This window comes from Dendrobates tinctorius, unplaced genomic scaffold (genome assembly GCF_039654945.1).
Source record: "Dendrobates tinctorius isolate UK_male_01 unplaced genomic scaffold, ASM3965494v1 ptg000196l, whole genome shotgun sequence".
In the NCBI taxonomy this organism is placed as follows: domain Eukaryota; kingdom Metazoa; phylum Chordata; class Amphibia; order Anura; family Dendrobatidae; genus Dendrobates; species Dendrobates tinctorius.
The window spans coordinates 2,524,120-2,539,525 of record NW_027361863.1 but is presented as its reverse complement, the minus strand read 5'-3'; the positions used below and the strand labels follow the sequence as shown (position 1 = coordinate 2,539,525).

The following is a 15,406-nucleotide window of genomic DNA, read 5'->3' as shown; positions in this document are numbered from 1 at the left end:
CAGGATCAGTAATGTAATGTATGTACACAGCGACTGCACCAGCAGAATAGTGAGTGCAGCTCTCGAGTATAATACAGGATGTAACTCAGGATCAGTAATGTAATGTACACAGTGACTGCACCAGCAGAATAGTGAGTGCAGCTCTCGAGTATAATACAGGATGTAACTCAGGATCAGTAATGTAATGTATGTACACAGTGACTGCACCAGCAGAATAGTGAGTGCAGCTCTCGAGTATAATACAGGATGTAACTCAGGATCAGTAATGTAATGTACACAGTGACTGCACCAGCAGAATAGAGAGTGCATCTCTGGGGTATAATACAGGATGTAACTCAGGATCAGTAATGTAATGTATGTACACAGTGACTGCACCAGCAGAATAGTGAGTGCAGCTCTGGGATATAATACAGGATGTAACTCAGGATCAGTAATGTAATGTATGTACACAGCGACTGCACCAGCAGAATAGTGAGTGCAGCTCTCGAGTATAATACAGGATGTAACTCAGGATCAGTAATGTAATGTACACAGTGACTGCACCAGCAGAATAGTGAGTGCAGCTCTCGAGTATAATACAGGATGTAACTCAGGATCAGTAATGTAATGTACACAGTGACTGCACCAGCAGAATAGTGAGTGCATCTCTGGGGTATAATACAGAATGTAACTCAGGATCAGTAATGTAATGTACACAGTGACTGCACCAGCAGAATAGTGAGTGCAGCTCTCGAGTATAATACAGGATGTAACTCAGGATCAGTAATGTAATGTATGTACACAGTGACTGCACCAGCAGAATAGTGAGTGCAGCTCTCGAGTATAATACAGGATGTAACTCAGGATCAGTAATGTAATGTACACAGTGACTGCACCAGCAGAATAGAGAGTGCATCTCTGGGGTATAATACAGGATGTAACTCAGGATCAGTAATGTAATGTATGTACACAGTGACTGCACCAGCAGAATAGTGAGTGCAGCTCTGGGATATAATACAGGATGTAACTCAGGATCAGTAATGTAATGTATGTACACAGCGACTGCACCAGCAGAATAGTGAGTGCAGCTCTCGAGTATAATACAGGATGTAACTCAGGATCAGTAATGTAATGTACACAGTGACTGCACCAGCAGAATAGAGAGTGCATCTCTGGGGTATAATACAGGATGTAACTCAGGATCAGTAATGTAATGTATGTACACAGTGACTGCACCAGCAGAATAGTGAGTGCAGCTCTGGGATATAATACAGGATGTAACTCAGGATCAGTAATGTAATGTATGTACACAGCGACTGCACCAGCAGAATAGTGAGTGCAGCTCTCGAGTATAATACAGGATGTAACTCAGGATCAGTAATGTAATGTACACAGTGACTGCACCAGCAGAATAGTGAGTGCAGCTCTCGAGTATAATACAGGATGTAACTCAGGATCAGTAATGTAATGTATGTACACAGTGACTGCACCAGCAGAATAGTGAGTGCAGCTCTGGGATATAATACAGGATGTAACTCAGGATCAGTAATGTAATGTATGTACACAGCGACTGCACCAGCAGAATAGTGAGTGCAGCTCTCGAGTATAATACAGGATGTAACTCAGGATCAGTAATGTAATGTACACAGTGACTGCACCAGCAGAATAGTGAGTGCAGCTCTCGAGTATAATACAGGATGTAACTCAGGATCAGTAATGTAATGTACACAGTGACTGCACCAGCAGAATAGTGAGTGCATCTCTGGGGTATAATACAGAATGTAACTCAGGATCAGTAATGTAATGTACACAGTGACTGCACCAGCAGAATAGTGAGTGCAGCTCTCGAGTATAATACAGGATGTAACTCAGGATCAGTAATGTAATGTATGTACACAGTGACTGCACCAGCAGAATAGTGAGTGCAGCTCTCGAGTATAATACAGGATGTAACTCAGGATCAGTAATGTAATGTACACAGTGACTGCACCAGCAGAATAGAGAGTGCATCTCTGGGGTATAATACAGGATGTAACTCAGGATCAGTAATGTAATGTATGTACACAGTGACTGCACCAGCAGAATAGTGAGTGCAGCTCTGGGATATAATACAGGATGTAACTCAGGATCAGTAATGTAATGTATGTACACAGCGACTGCACCAGCAGAATAGTGAGTGCAGCTCTCGAGTATAATACAGGATGTAACTCAGGATCAGTAATGTAATGTACACAGTGACTGCACCAGCAGAATAGTGAGTGCAGCTCTCGAGTATAATACAGGATGTAACTCAGGATCAGTAATGTAATGTACACAGTGACTGCACCAGCAGAATAGTGAGTGCATCTCTGGGGTATAATACAGAATGTAACTCAGGATCAGTAATGTAATGTACACAGTGACTGCACCAGCAGAATAGTGAGTGCAGCTCTCGAGTATAATACAGGATGTAACTCAGGATCAGTAATGTAATGTATGTACACAGAGACTGCACCAGCAGAATAGTGAGTGCAGCTCTCGAGTATAATACAGGATGTAACTCAGGATCAGTAATGTAATGTACACAGTGACTGCACCAGCAGAATAGTGAGTGCAGATCTGGAGTATAATACAGGATGTAACTCAGGATCAGTAATGTAATGTATGTACACAGAGACTGCACCAGCAGAATAGTGAGTGCAGCTCTCGAGTATAATACAGGATGTAACTCAGGATCAGTAATGTAATGTACACAGTGACTGCACCAGCAGAATAGTGAGTGCAGATCTGGAGTATAATACAGGATGTAACTCAGGATCAGTAATGGAATATATGTACACAGTGACTGCACCAGCAGAATAGTGAGTGCAGCTCTGGAGTATAATACAGGAGGTAACTCAGGATCAGTAATGTATGTACACAGTGACTGCACCAGCAGAATAGTGAGTGCAGCTCTGGATTATAATACAGGATGTAACTCCGGATCAGTAATGTAATGTATGTACACAGTGACTGCACCAGCAGAATAGTGAGTGCAGCTCTGGGGTATAATACAGGATGCAACTCAGGATCAGTAATGTATGTACACACAGTGACTGCACCAGCAGAATAGTGAGTGCAGCTCTGGGGTATAATACAGGATGTAACTCAGGATCAGTAATGTAATGTATGTACACAGTGACTGCACCAGCAGAATAGTGAGTGCAGCTCTGGAGTATAATACAGGATGTAACTCAGGATCAGTAATGTATGTACACAGTGACTGCACCAGCAGAATAGTGAGTGCAGCTCTGGGGTATAATACAGGATGTAACTCAGGATCAGTACTACATAAGTAATGTGGTAACAAAATGAAATTTTTTTTTTATCATTTTCTTTTTAAAACTAAGTCCAAAGATGAAAAAATGCCTTATGGTTTCCATATTAAGTGTGATTTACCAGGCATAGAAAGTCAATAGAACTGGATATCCCATTCATTAATACAATGCCATACTCCATGGCTCTATAATATGTAACTGGGTCGCCCTCCCAGGGCTGTGGGGTACTCGGTACCGGGCCGGTCTCTCAGAGGGGAATGTCACAGCAGCGGTGACCCGGTCCGTGGCCCTGGACGCCCATGTAAAAGGGGTTGAGTTGGGAATAAAGTTTATAAGTGATTTGTGATGCCACCTGTGGTGTTCGGCAAGGGAGGTGTTAAGCCGACGCTGCAGACAGATCCTCTGGGACAGATGGTGTGGTGCAGCAATGATGTTGTAACCCTCCACAGGCAGGGCTGTAGCGGAATGTTTAGGAAGAGGGTGCAGTGTTTGGCACAGAGATGTAGCAGTGCCGGGGAGGTTGAAGGAAGGAGGCAAAGACACAACAGGGTGCAGTTTCTTTACTTTTGCAAACGCAGTCCAGGGTCCTGATTACAGATGGCACAGGAGCTGATTAGCCTGGGAGCAACTCAGGGATCTCTCCATCAGATGGGTTGTGTAGTCTCCTTCCTAGCGCTGGCTTGAGGTACATCCAGTACAGTGTTACACTGATGTTCCTCCTTCTTATCTTCTCTTAGAACTACCCCGTATGGCAGACAGCTGTAGCCCTCTGTCTCTCTTGGCTCACCCGTCGCTGTTGTGCCTCCGAGTCTTAGTTGGGAATAGAGCATTTACAGCTTCCTATTCCTCTGGTTTCTGTTGCAGGACCGTCAGTATCCGTACAACCGTGGAGACCAGGCTCCAGATCATGCGCTATCACTGGGAGGGAGCTCTCTATCCTCAGCTCAACCTCCAGCTTCTCTCCACACATCTACACTCTTTGCTCTCCTCACACTAACGCCCAATTTCCCTTCCTGGCCCTCAGAGAGCACTCCTCCCCCATTCTGGTTCAGAGCTCCCTCTGCTGGCCTGGAGTGGGAACTGTGTTGCATGTTACGGTTAACTGCTAGAGAGACCCTTCATTGCCTCCAAGCCTGACATCACCCTCCCTGGAGGAAGGCAATGCCACTGTGGCGACCATACTCCTGGGGGCGCCACATAACCATTTATAAGAGTGAGTGCTGGAAGACAATGTATTATGTGAATTGTTATAACACGTTGTGAAATTCAGATTTTATCACCTTTTCCTGTGGTACGACATTGTAAAATTTGCTTTGTAAAGTTTACAGCCAGCAGACAGCTGCCATATAGTGTGATCTGCGTGACAAGCATTGCTGGAGCCGATGACCCAGCAGCAAATCTATGGATATACAGCAATGTAGCAGCAGTTGTTTCAAAATCTTCTAAAAAAAAAAAAAAAAAAGGAAGCAAAAAGCCCTGTACCACAATTTCACTGGGGATTCCAGCAGTGGGGAAACTTTCCACCGACTTGCCAATATCTTGGTTTGTAAAATAGGGATTAAGTCCAGCCCCAGGAATGTGCAAAACCAGAGTGGGGACACCCACTTCCAGGCAAGGTTTACATTAAACCCCCCTAGAGATGAGTGTCCGGTGTCCACTCATCCTTGATGGCCGGATTTCACTTCTGCATCCGGCATTCTCAGCTCCTCTGGTGCTTATTAGGCCTCATGCAACGCCATGGGTCAAGAGGCATCCAGGATGCCACCCGCAGAAGTGAAAACCGGCTGTCATGGAGGACGAGACCGGACCTGGGCAGAGCAAATCGAATTCTTCATTAGTAGGGTTAATATAGACCCTACCCAAAAGTGGGTGGTCCCAAAAGTTGGTGATCAGATCATTAATACCAGCATAAAAATCATAGTTAATCGGCAGCACATTGCCCTGAGCAAACGAGGGATGTGCCGCTGACCACATGAAGCTCTATTGGGACAGAGCGATTGTATTTACCATTGTTTACTTCTATAATTATATTATAATACTGATACAATATAACCCCTTATATATTTACATAAGCAAATCATGTAATATACCATTTATATAATCACAAATACTCTCGCTAATCCTTTAACAAGTCTTGCCCACCACCAGGTTCATGCATGTTGTTTCCAGAGGTTCCCAAGTCCCATTAATATTACCTTTCATTACCGCTGAAGAGTTACTTGTGCCTCCTGCCATACGAGATCACAGACCGGACAGGTACTGTTGAACCTTTTGTTCACTTTCCCTAAAGAAACTGATCCTATCACCTGAGAACTCAGAGCGGCTTTTGTTGGGAGCAATGTGGAGTAGAGGCTTACAATGGAGAGTTATTACTTGGATCTCATGAGGCTCCATCTCTCTACACAAAGATATCTGATACAATTACTGCAGATTAAAAATTGAAGAAAAAAAAACATGGAAAACTGACACAAAAACACAATACGTGAAAAAAAAAAATTAAAAAGGGCTTTAAAAAGCAAATGACAAAGTGGAATGTCAGCTCTCGTTACAGTAAAGTCATACCAAGCTGAAAAAGTGGCAAATCTAGAGGTCGAGGGATCAATGGTAAAAATTTTCCTTCGACAGGTATCTCTGTCTCTCTCAAGTTCCCCACACACAATGCTCGACTCGGTCGGGCGTTCATGTATTTTCGAAAGATAGAAATGAAAATTGTTTGTGGAAAGCTCATCTCTCCTGAAAGCAGAAGGGTCGGCCGTTCACATCGCTACCCAATCCTTCTCTTCCCCTGACCTCATCTGTCGGAACGAGAATTGGTAGGCCTCCATACATATCAGAAGGTTATCTGGTCCTGCGGAAATCGGTGGGTTTGAATTACTTTTATCTAGTGTGTATGGGCACCATTAGGCACTAGCAGCAAATTTCCAGGACCATTGACATCTTTGCTCCCGGGATCTACCCAGCGTAAGTTACCGTGGCTGTCAGATGGACCTCACACGGACGGTGCCTTATAATGCAGATACAACGGGGGTCAAGTCTTGTTTGCTAAACCCCCTGGACGCAACCCTTTCTGTACATGGGTGGTGGGTTGGCATCCAAGGTGATATTTTTTGTTATTTGGCATTGGGGATAAACTCAAGAACATTGTGCACAGGCAAAGAGCAGAAGTGGATCCTTGACTTAGATCCTAGCGATATAGATTAGATTTGGAGGAGTTGAAAAGGAAAACTGAAAAGAACAAACAAGTAACAAGATGAATAAAGTCAATGAAAGATTTAAGAAAACTAGAGATGTTGAAAATGAAGTATTGAAGGCCATAAATATTAGGCAACTGTCGGGCAGCCATTTCTCCTGACTGTCCCATACACATGCACAGATATCCTCAGACATGCATGGGATACTCAGCCTAGAAATGGAGGAAGACAAGTATCCAGAAATGAATAATCAAGAAATGTGAAGAACTCTCCCATTAGAAAGGTGATAACAGGAGTACAGCTCACTCCATAAACCTTGTCACTCCCTGAAGTTGTCTTAGTATGAAAGATAAGGGGCATGCAGATGGTGAGGTCACTTCACGAAGAAGGTGATGGATCTTTCATAGATGTCTTTCAGCAACAAATAAGGTTGCTTTCTATGGAGAAAGAAGACCGATGCTGGACTTCCCTGATAGTGCCTTATTGACCCGTAAAGCAAAAGGATTGGGCATTGAAATTCCAACTGCCCAGTTGGCCGCTATCGTATAGTTGGCCAGTCCCACCAAGATCACAGGGTTCAGCAGACTTTCATGTAGTATGTATGGGATCTTCTAGAGAGTAGTCAGCTGAATGCTTCGTCAACTCTTTCATCACGATTTCAGTATATAAAATAAATCCCAGTCAAGTGTTGGTGTGATTTTAATGGGGTGAGTGGAACAATCCACAGCCAGACACCAGTGGTGGCGGTGACACATCTGCTAGGAGAACAAAACAATGGGCCGAATTCAACCCCCCCCCGATCCTTGTCACACCCCAACATCATCTGCCAGGAAAGAATTGGAGGACCCTATCAATAGGGGAGAAGTTACGTTACTATAGTGGGTGCAGGGATTGCAGTTGGTCCTGGAACCTGGAGACTATGGGAGACCAATAGCCCCTAGCAAGGTTGCCCACCATCTGTAAATATCTGGTTAGTTCTGAAAACTAGGGAACTTTTTCCATGGTCTCAAAACAACACGGTGTAGAAAATTGTGAAAAAACACTGTATTTTGATTTATTTTTTAATAGCAATGTGTGAACAATTACTATTGTGATGTAATTAGTAGTACTTGAACCTGACGTTACGAACAACTCATGGAAACGTCTTAACCTGAACTGGTCTCACCAGTACCGTCCCTCATTCCAGGTCAATGAGGTTTATTAGACAGCAGAAAGTATGTGATAACTACAGGTTACTCTCCCAAAGAAGGAATTTATAAATCCGTGAATGTGAGTAGAACAGTCCTGTATTTCACCGCAGACGGCCCTGAGGGCAAGAAGTCTTGGACTTAGAAGGTGGAGACGTGGACTTATTGGAACTTTGCTACCTATGGAAACGAATAAAGAGGATCAGGCTCGAGGATGGACAGTGAACAAATAATCATGGCAAGTCAATGCTGATGTCCATTATAGTTAGAGAATGTGCGCTTAAAGGGTTTGGGGACTTTTTTTTTTTCCCCCCCAATTGGTTTTCATTAAAAATGTTGCCTTCTATTGCCTCTGTGTTGCCTTTTGCTGGCTGTGAGCTTGTTCTGATGGTCTAACAGAAGACTTTGTAACCCTTATTTGTCTTCTTCTGAGCGCTTCTCAGCAGATTTATGTCCCAAATACATAAATTAAAAAAAAAAAAAAGTTGGACACAAAAGGTGGACAACCCCTCTAAGTTGGCCGGTTGTAAGTCACACGCGATGCAAGTGGCATACGTTTTAACGCTAGTCATACGTGACCATGCAACTTGTCTATTTGGCAGGTTTTTTTTTGTTTTTTTTTTACAGCATAATTGCAGTTCTTTTCCAGGGAGCGAGGTTTGGACATGGGCCCTGGCAAGTCCACCAACAAGGCAAGGCAGCACAGAGTCTCAGGGAGTTTTCTATGGAGGAAGCGTTAGATGTCATACCGGTAATAGGGGGATTTGGGAGTCACTACTCACAGGGGGCTCTGATGTAGCTCGCAGCCATCTGTAATAACCAAATGTGGCTCATAGGTCAAGAAAAGTTGGGACCACTGCTGTATGGGAACAGAACTATTGTACTGATGACCGTTCTGTCCTCATCATTATATATCGGCCAAAATCAGCACCTTCAAAATGCCCCATAATGGGGACCACAAAGAACAGCGCTTGTCCGTTCCATAGACATTGACTGGAGGGTTGACAAGTCAGCATGACCACAACTGCATTCAAGAGGAGGTTACACGATTTCTCACGAGCGGCGACGGTCCCAGCAATCAGTCACTTATCTTGTAGATTGTTGGAAAAAACCCTTTAAAAAGGAACACGCAGGGGAAACAACTTATTTATTGCGTCATGCCCAATCTGGGTCTGATGGGACAGAAATTCTGACTTTGGGGTCCATTGAGTGCCAACATCTGGTTCTAACTCCCCAAGCTCCGCACTAGGAATAATACAGCGTCATATTCTCATATTACTTCTGTAATAAATATTATAAAGTCAGTTTTCTTTAAAAAAAAAAAAAAAAAAAAAAAAGAAGAATTTTTCACAAGTAGTAAATCGTAAATGGCAACGTGCACATTTCTGGAATATTACCCAAAAACGACAAAGCCAAAAGAAATCTCGTGTGGTCTATTAATGAAATAGTAACTATAGCACAATTGGGGAATTGTTTAATAGTCTCCTATAATTACCCATCATGTGTTTATTAAACACGGAATGAAACGTCTTATGGAATTATGGGAGCGTTTCCCAACGATCAGGGCTGTGGAGTCGGTAAGCCAAACCTGCGACTCCGACTCCTCAATTTCCCTTACACCGACTCAGACTCCAGCTCCGACTCCCACACATATTGCTTATATTTAAGTGAAAAATTTATTGTAGTACAATGTGAACCTCAGACATTTAATCATTTTTATGATCCAATAATCAAGATATTTAGATAGAACAGAATATATATTGGTGTACTACCCGGTTTTCATTCTTTTTGGTACAGATACGATATGGATAGACAGATATGGATAAATGGATAGATAGAGCAGATTTCTAATCTGCTTTTGCTATTGAAAACATTATCTATGAGCTCAAAAACCTTTCAGGTGATGCAGTTTTTTAAAAAGATGATCAACTTTTGCAGCTGAAAAACGTATCCTCAAAAAACACAGGAAAAACGCTGTGTGTGAATGTAGCCTTAGATCAGGAATATAACAACCATTTATAGGACATTTCATAACTTTCCCAAACTCCTATGAAAAAATATTCAGCACATCCAGCATTGAATTACTGTACCCAATTTATTATATATTTTAGGAGTCGGACCATTTTATACCGACTCCAACTCCGACTCCACCAAAATGAGCACCGACTCCGACTCCACGACTCCGACTCCGACTCCACAGCCCTGCCAACGATCATATTCTGGTGATATTCACACTGTGTCTTATGAGGACACAATAGACAGGCGAGTGCCATATTTCTGCACATAATTCCATAATTACAGCCTGAAATAAAGAGTCTTAAGGATTACATTCTCGTAAAAGAGCGGCCTTTTTTTTTTTTTTTGCTCAGAGACTAATTAGCAAACATTTATGGTGAGGAGAAACTGGCCGGTATGGAGTCAGTGCTATGTAGAAGAACAACAATCATAAATAAGAAGGTTTCAAAACTTCCTGCCCAGAATTTAGTGTAAAGGTTACAGAAAAAGATGTTTAATACTTTGCTATAGGAGACCTATCCTTCGCAAAGGCCATCATTTTTTTGATCATTAAAAGGGTTATTCCCATCTCCAAGATCCTAGTAGTAAGAGTAATAATAATAATAGCAAAATAGCTCAGAATTAGAAATGTAGTATAGTTCTTCTGATTCACCATGTCACTTACCCCATGTATAGGGCATTGCAGTAGCTTAGGTATCCATGGTTTCGACCACTAGCTAAGTAACTGTCACCATGGATACCTAAGCTACTGCAATGCCCTACACATGGGGTAAGTGACATGGTGAATCAGAAGAACTATACTAGATTTCTAATTGGAGGAATTTGCTTATATTATTATTATACCTACTACATATTGGGATAGGATCTTGGAGCCGGTAATACGCCTTTTTAATTCTCGGACTCCTGGCATCCCCACCGATTGGCTCAATGAATGGGCCACGTCTCCTTCATTGTTTGCACAGGCACTTGGCACAGTCCCATGAAAGGGAGATAATTTGTAAAACTTCAGCACTGTGTTGAGTTATAGAAAAAATGGGGCAAACTACAGAGAGAGGAGTGCAGGTCTACACATTTTTTTTGGAGCTTGTGTGACTAACTGATCACAGCAAATTGATTTTATAACAAGTGTGTCCAGTTGTATACAGGAGATGCAGAAACAATCCAGTTTTGGGGTGAACTGACCAGGGGGTACGGCTAGTTTTAATAAATATGATGAACGTTTGATGCAAATTTTTGTGTGCGTCACCAAATAAGTACCGTAGATCAGGCTTCATCAAACCTGATTTAGGCTGGTTTCACACTAGCATTTTTTAGCGCTGCACTTCGTGCACGTCCATGCGCATGCATCCTGCGCCACTATTTTTAACATGGGGGCGCATGGTCTAGCATATGCACGCATTCGTATGCGTTTTTGTGCGCAGGCGGTTTTTTGTAGTGTGCGCCTAGGCGCGCCGGACGCAACCTGTTGCATTTTTGGTCCGTCCGACCTGTCTCAAAAAAACGCATGTGCATAAAAAAAAGCAAAACGCATGCAAAACGTATGATGCGTTTTTTGCATGCGATTCTATTGCGCACGAAGCGCAGCGCTAAAAAACGCTAATGTGAAACTAGCCTTACACATGGCTGAAAATTTCAAAGCAAAAATTTAGAAGCGATCCTGACTGTAATGACAAGTTCACACGTTGCTTATTTTTCATGCAGAATTTCACACTGTAGCACCGCTAAACAGCTGCACACTGAAGAGATTCTCCTTGAGGAAATTGACCTGCGGTGCAGATTTTTATATCCGCAGCATGCCAGTTATTTGTGCGGATTCAGGACAGATTTTACCCTTTTGAAATGTAAAGGGTGAACTCTGCACCAAATCCGCTACAAAATCCACATGTAACAAATGAAGATTATGCTGCAGATTGGCTGGGATAAAATTTGCACCAAATATGCAACACGTGAATTTAGCCTAAAATCTGCAATGTGTCAATTTTTGGTTTGGAATTCATTGCCAATTTTACCAAAACATAGGGAAATAAAACATGCAGAATTTGCTGCGGAAAATCTGCACTGCATATGCAGAGTGTGAACATACCCTTAGACTGGCCATACACATTAGGCAGCTTTTAAAAAGAACAGCATTTTCTGCAACAAAATCCCCCCCAATGCATTAAAATGCCAAATTAAATGTGGAATGAAGTTTGCTAACTTTAGTAAAGGAAATGATTTCATCTAAAAGTTACAAAGTAATTTTCGGCTCCATTTTCCTCATTAGGACTGTGATAGTCTGTGCTACAATCAGTCCACTGCATTGTCCCTTTGGCAAACAGTGCATGATGCAACCTGACATCTCTGCCCTGCCATTACAAAGAAAGTTGGAGATGGAGAGGAGGAGTCGGTGAAAGTATGTCAGGCGAGGGGGAGGAAGGGATGAGAGGTGAATTCAAGGGAAACTGATTAATTTTGGAGTTGGAGGCAGGGAGCAGAGACAACACAAATTTGCTTCCATCAACACATTTTGTTTCAAGAACAAAACGTAGAATACCTCTGAAGAAACATGCACAATTAGACAGCGACAATTTTTTCATTGCATGTACACAGTGATTTCCTATGAAAAACACATATACAAATACATTTGTGCTTATTCTTCATCACTATAAAAAAAAGAAAACCTTACAAATATACCTTATTATGTCTGATTCTGGGAAAAGTTGGGTTTCTCAGATCTTTTCCTAACTCGTGATCAGCATATGAACCTACTATATCTAAGCTAATGTGGAATTTAAGGTCTTTCTGGAATCTAGACTATTAGCAGGGTTGCACTGGCTTGATGGGCTAACCACTGTTACCCTAATTTTAGGCACAGTAATGGGCACCTGAATCACCCCATCTAAAAAGGGTTCATTAGAAACACAAAATAATATGAAGATGACAACTCAAGGACTTCAATTTACAGATTTACAAGGGACTGTTCATTGATAGAGACAAGACAAAGATCCTCAATGGCTACAAACACAAACTACAACTGCAAGTGGCGGATCATTGCTGCTAACTGCACAGAAACATTAACAGTATCTCCCCACACCTACCAAACTAAACCTGAAATACTACATGCCACCAGCTTAGCACATAACATGACTTGGAAAAGTAACAGGCAACACAAACATAGTCCACTTCTAAAGGTTAATCACGTTGGTAAATATAATCTGTGTTTTTCAGTGCTTTTTCATGCACTTGGACAATTTGTGGCTCAGTTTTGCACTGAGGCCATAGAGGTGCAAGAACCCTCTTCTGTACGCCCATATGCTTCTTCTTAGGATAAGCTCACAGTTTATGGTATATTTTAAAGCAGATCCACTTCCAAACTCCATGTGAAAAAAACAAACTGAGAACATACCCTAAGGAAGAATATTTCCATGCACATATGAGACCTGTGAAGCAGTACACGGAGGCTGTACACCTATGTACTGAAGGAGAAGTCCAGGCCCTGTGCTGTGAGACAGGGACTCTACAAGCTATATTAACTTTCCCATTTCAAAACAAAAAAAAAAAAAATACCTTGCTTTCTCCTCCGGTTTTGGACAAATTCGGAATTCCGTAGACTGCTTGGGGCCGTCCTTCTATAAATGCTATTCCGTTTCATAGAATCTGTACATGACTCCAATTCGGCTTTTCTGTGAGTTGGCTGATTGCTACTTTGAGGTTTCCAAGCTGTATTTTCAACTCCATGGTTGTTGGAGGAATCCACATTCCTAGTAGACACGTTTCTTGATTTCTCATCCTCAAAATCATCAAATTCGTGATAAACATCACTCCTCTCTGGTCTGTAATAAGGACCATCAGCTAAATCAATCGTCTTCTGATCTTCCCAAGAACTTCCATATTGGTCTCTTTTAAGTTTTGGCTGTTTAGTAGTATTTTTATACCCATAGTAATCTTGATGACGGTCATCCACTGCATCTCTGTCCAGGTACTCTTCCTGTAGATCATCACTATTAAGATACAGATCAATTTCTTCTGGAGGATTGTACTCAAAATCATAAGCCATGCGTTTACATGAGGTAGTAGGCTCAGCCTCAAAATCTAAAGATCGACTTCGGTCATAATTTCGCTCCTTAACATCTCGGTCTACCAACCACTCATCTTTAGCTACATCAATCGAATCAAGATCCAAAGGTAAGAAATCATAACGCCGTGTATTGGTCTTCTTATTTCCTTTTGGTCCAGGTTCTGTTTTATCTCCTTTGTAATCCACAGAGTCCTTCTCGGAGGGTCTACATCTGCTACTTGAAACTTCAGGATACCGAGAAGAACAAACATTCTCACCTCTTGAATAATGGTCCTTTACCCTTCTAAAATCCCTTTGTTCATAATCTGTCTTTTTCCGTTCCACATAAGGGTCAGTTCTATAATCACGAACATCTTGGTCGGAGTACCTTTTCTCCAAGGGCTTATGTCTCGCTTCCTTCTCATAAATCCGGTCTACTTTTCTCTGGTGAACGTCGCGATAATATCGATCATCGTTTTCGAGATCATCAGAACAATAAGTGTCATGTTTTCTCATATGTCGAGAATCTAGTTCTCTGGGGTCTTGATAGGAATATCTATTGTCATTGTAGCCATCATGACGGGGGCGCTTGTCTCCATATAGCCTGCCATCATGCCTATATTTAACAGGACTAGTTCTAATGTTCTCCATAGTATCATAATATCTGTCCATGTTTGTCCTACTGTCATAATACTCCTCTTGGGATCTTCTGTAGTAGTAATCGTCAAGCTCTCTATAGTCCTTGGGCACTTTTTCGTTGGCTCGGCTTTCGTAATAATATTGTTCTTTCCTCATGGGCAAAGTCCTATGTTCTTCTGCATACCGCTGCTCCAGGTATAACTTGTCCTCCTCAGGTAGTCTACGTCTCCCTGAGTTCTGGCAGTCTTCATACTCCCAGCTTGGCACTTGTAGGTCTCTCCCAGGAACTACTGTAGACCGTGTCCTTGATGTGCGGTATTCTTCATGCTGCAAGGCACACATCCTTCGAAATGTCTTCTTTTCTTCTACCAGCCTTGAGCTGGCACCCAACTATGACAAGTCCATTGTATACACTTCAGCCAATGTAAGAATGTATGAATGCCCGATTCACAATGTGGAAAAGAAGTCTCCATTGAACGGTCTACTCTCCGGCCAGGAAAAGTTGTATCTCAAGAGCTTTCAGCATACCTGCAGACACTCCCTTCTGCTCCTCACTGAAACCCAAACCCTCTTTTTTTTTTTTTTTTTACTCTCCAGCAGCCAATCCACAAGCCAGGACTACCTCTCCCACCTGATTCCAGAATTAATTAGTAACTAGCGTCATATGACCAGAAGCTCTTGATGAGTCCTTGAGTTTCATTGGGTAGAGTCGTGCCCTATTTACATACGAGGGCTTGGTATTCCCAAGCAGCAAAACTGGATTGTTATGTAAAACGAGAGGCAAAAAAAAAAAAGCAACTCTGGTATGTAGGACCTGAGACTACTCAGCAATGCGATACTTAAACAGCAAAACACAAAAGTAATCAAATAAAAAAAAAAAAAAAAAAACAATAAAAGTTTGCAAACAAGTAAAATTTTAGCTAGATTTGTAAAACAAATCAGTGGCTGAAACTAGATAACAGCAAAACAACAACAAAAGTAATAATCAGGGGTATGTATAAAAACAAATAAAAAAAAGGTGATAATCAAAAGTAACAAAAATAAGCCAAAAGAAAACTGGTA

At 42.0% G+C, this 15,406-nt stretch overlaps 1 protein-coding gene across 6 annotated transcripts in view; it reads right to left on the bottom strand.

The window, feature by feature from the left end:
• DNMBP (dynamin binding protein) overlaps positions 1 to 15,406 on the bottom strand; it is a 120,181-nt gene that overhangs the window by 34,788 nt on the left and 69,987 nt on the right. Inside the window, exon 1 of one of the 6 annotated variants that reach the window (XM_073552793.1) lies at positions 13,216 to 14,887. The exons of the other annotated variants lie outside the window; for them this stretch is intronic. Within the exon in view, the coding sequence (XP_073408894.1) occupies positions 13,216 to 14,686 (1,471 nt within the window). The 5' untranslated portion in view covers positions 14,687 to 14,887. Of the gene's footprint in view, positions 1 to 13,215; positions 14,888 to 15,406 lie in introns of those variants that run through there. 6 annotated transcript variants of the gene reach the window in all.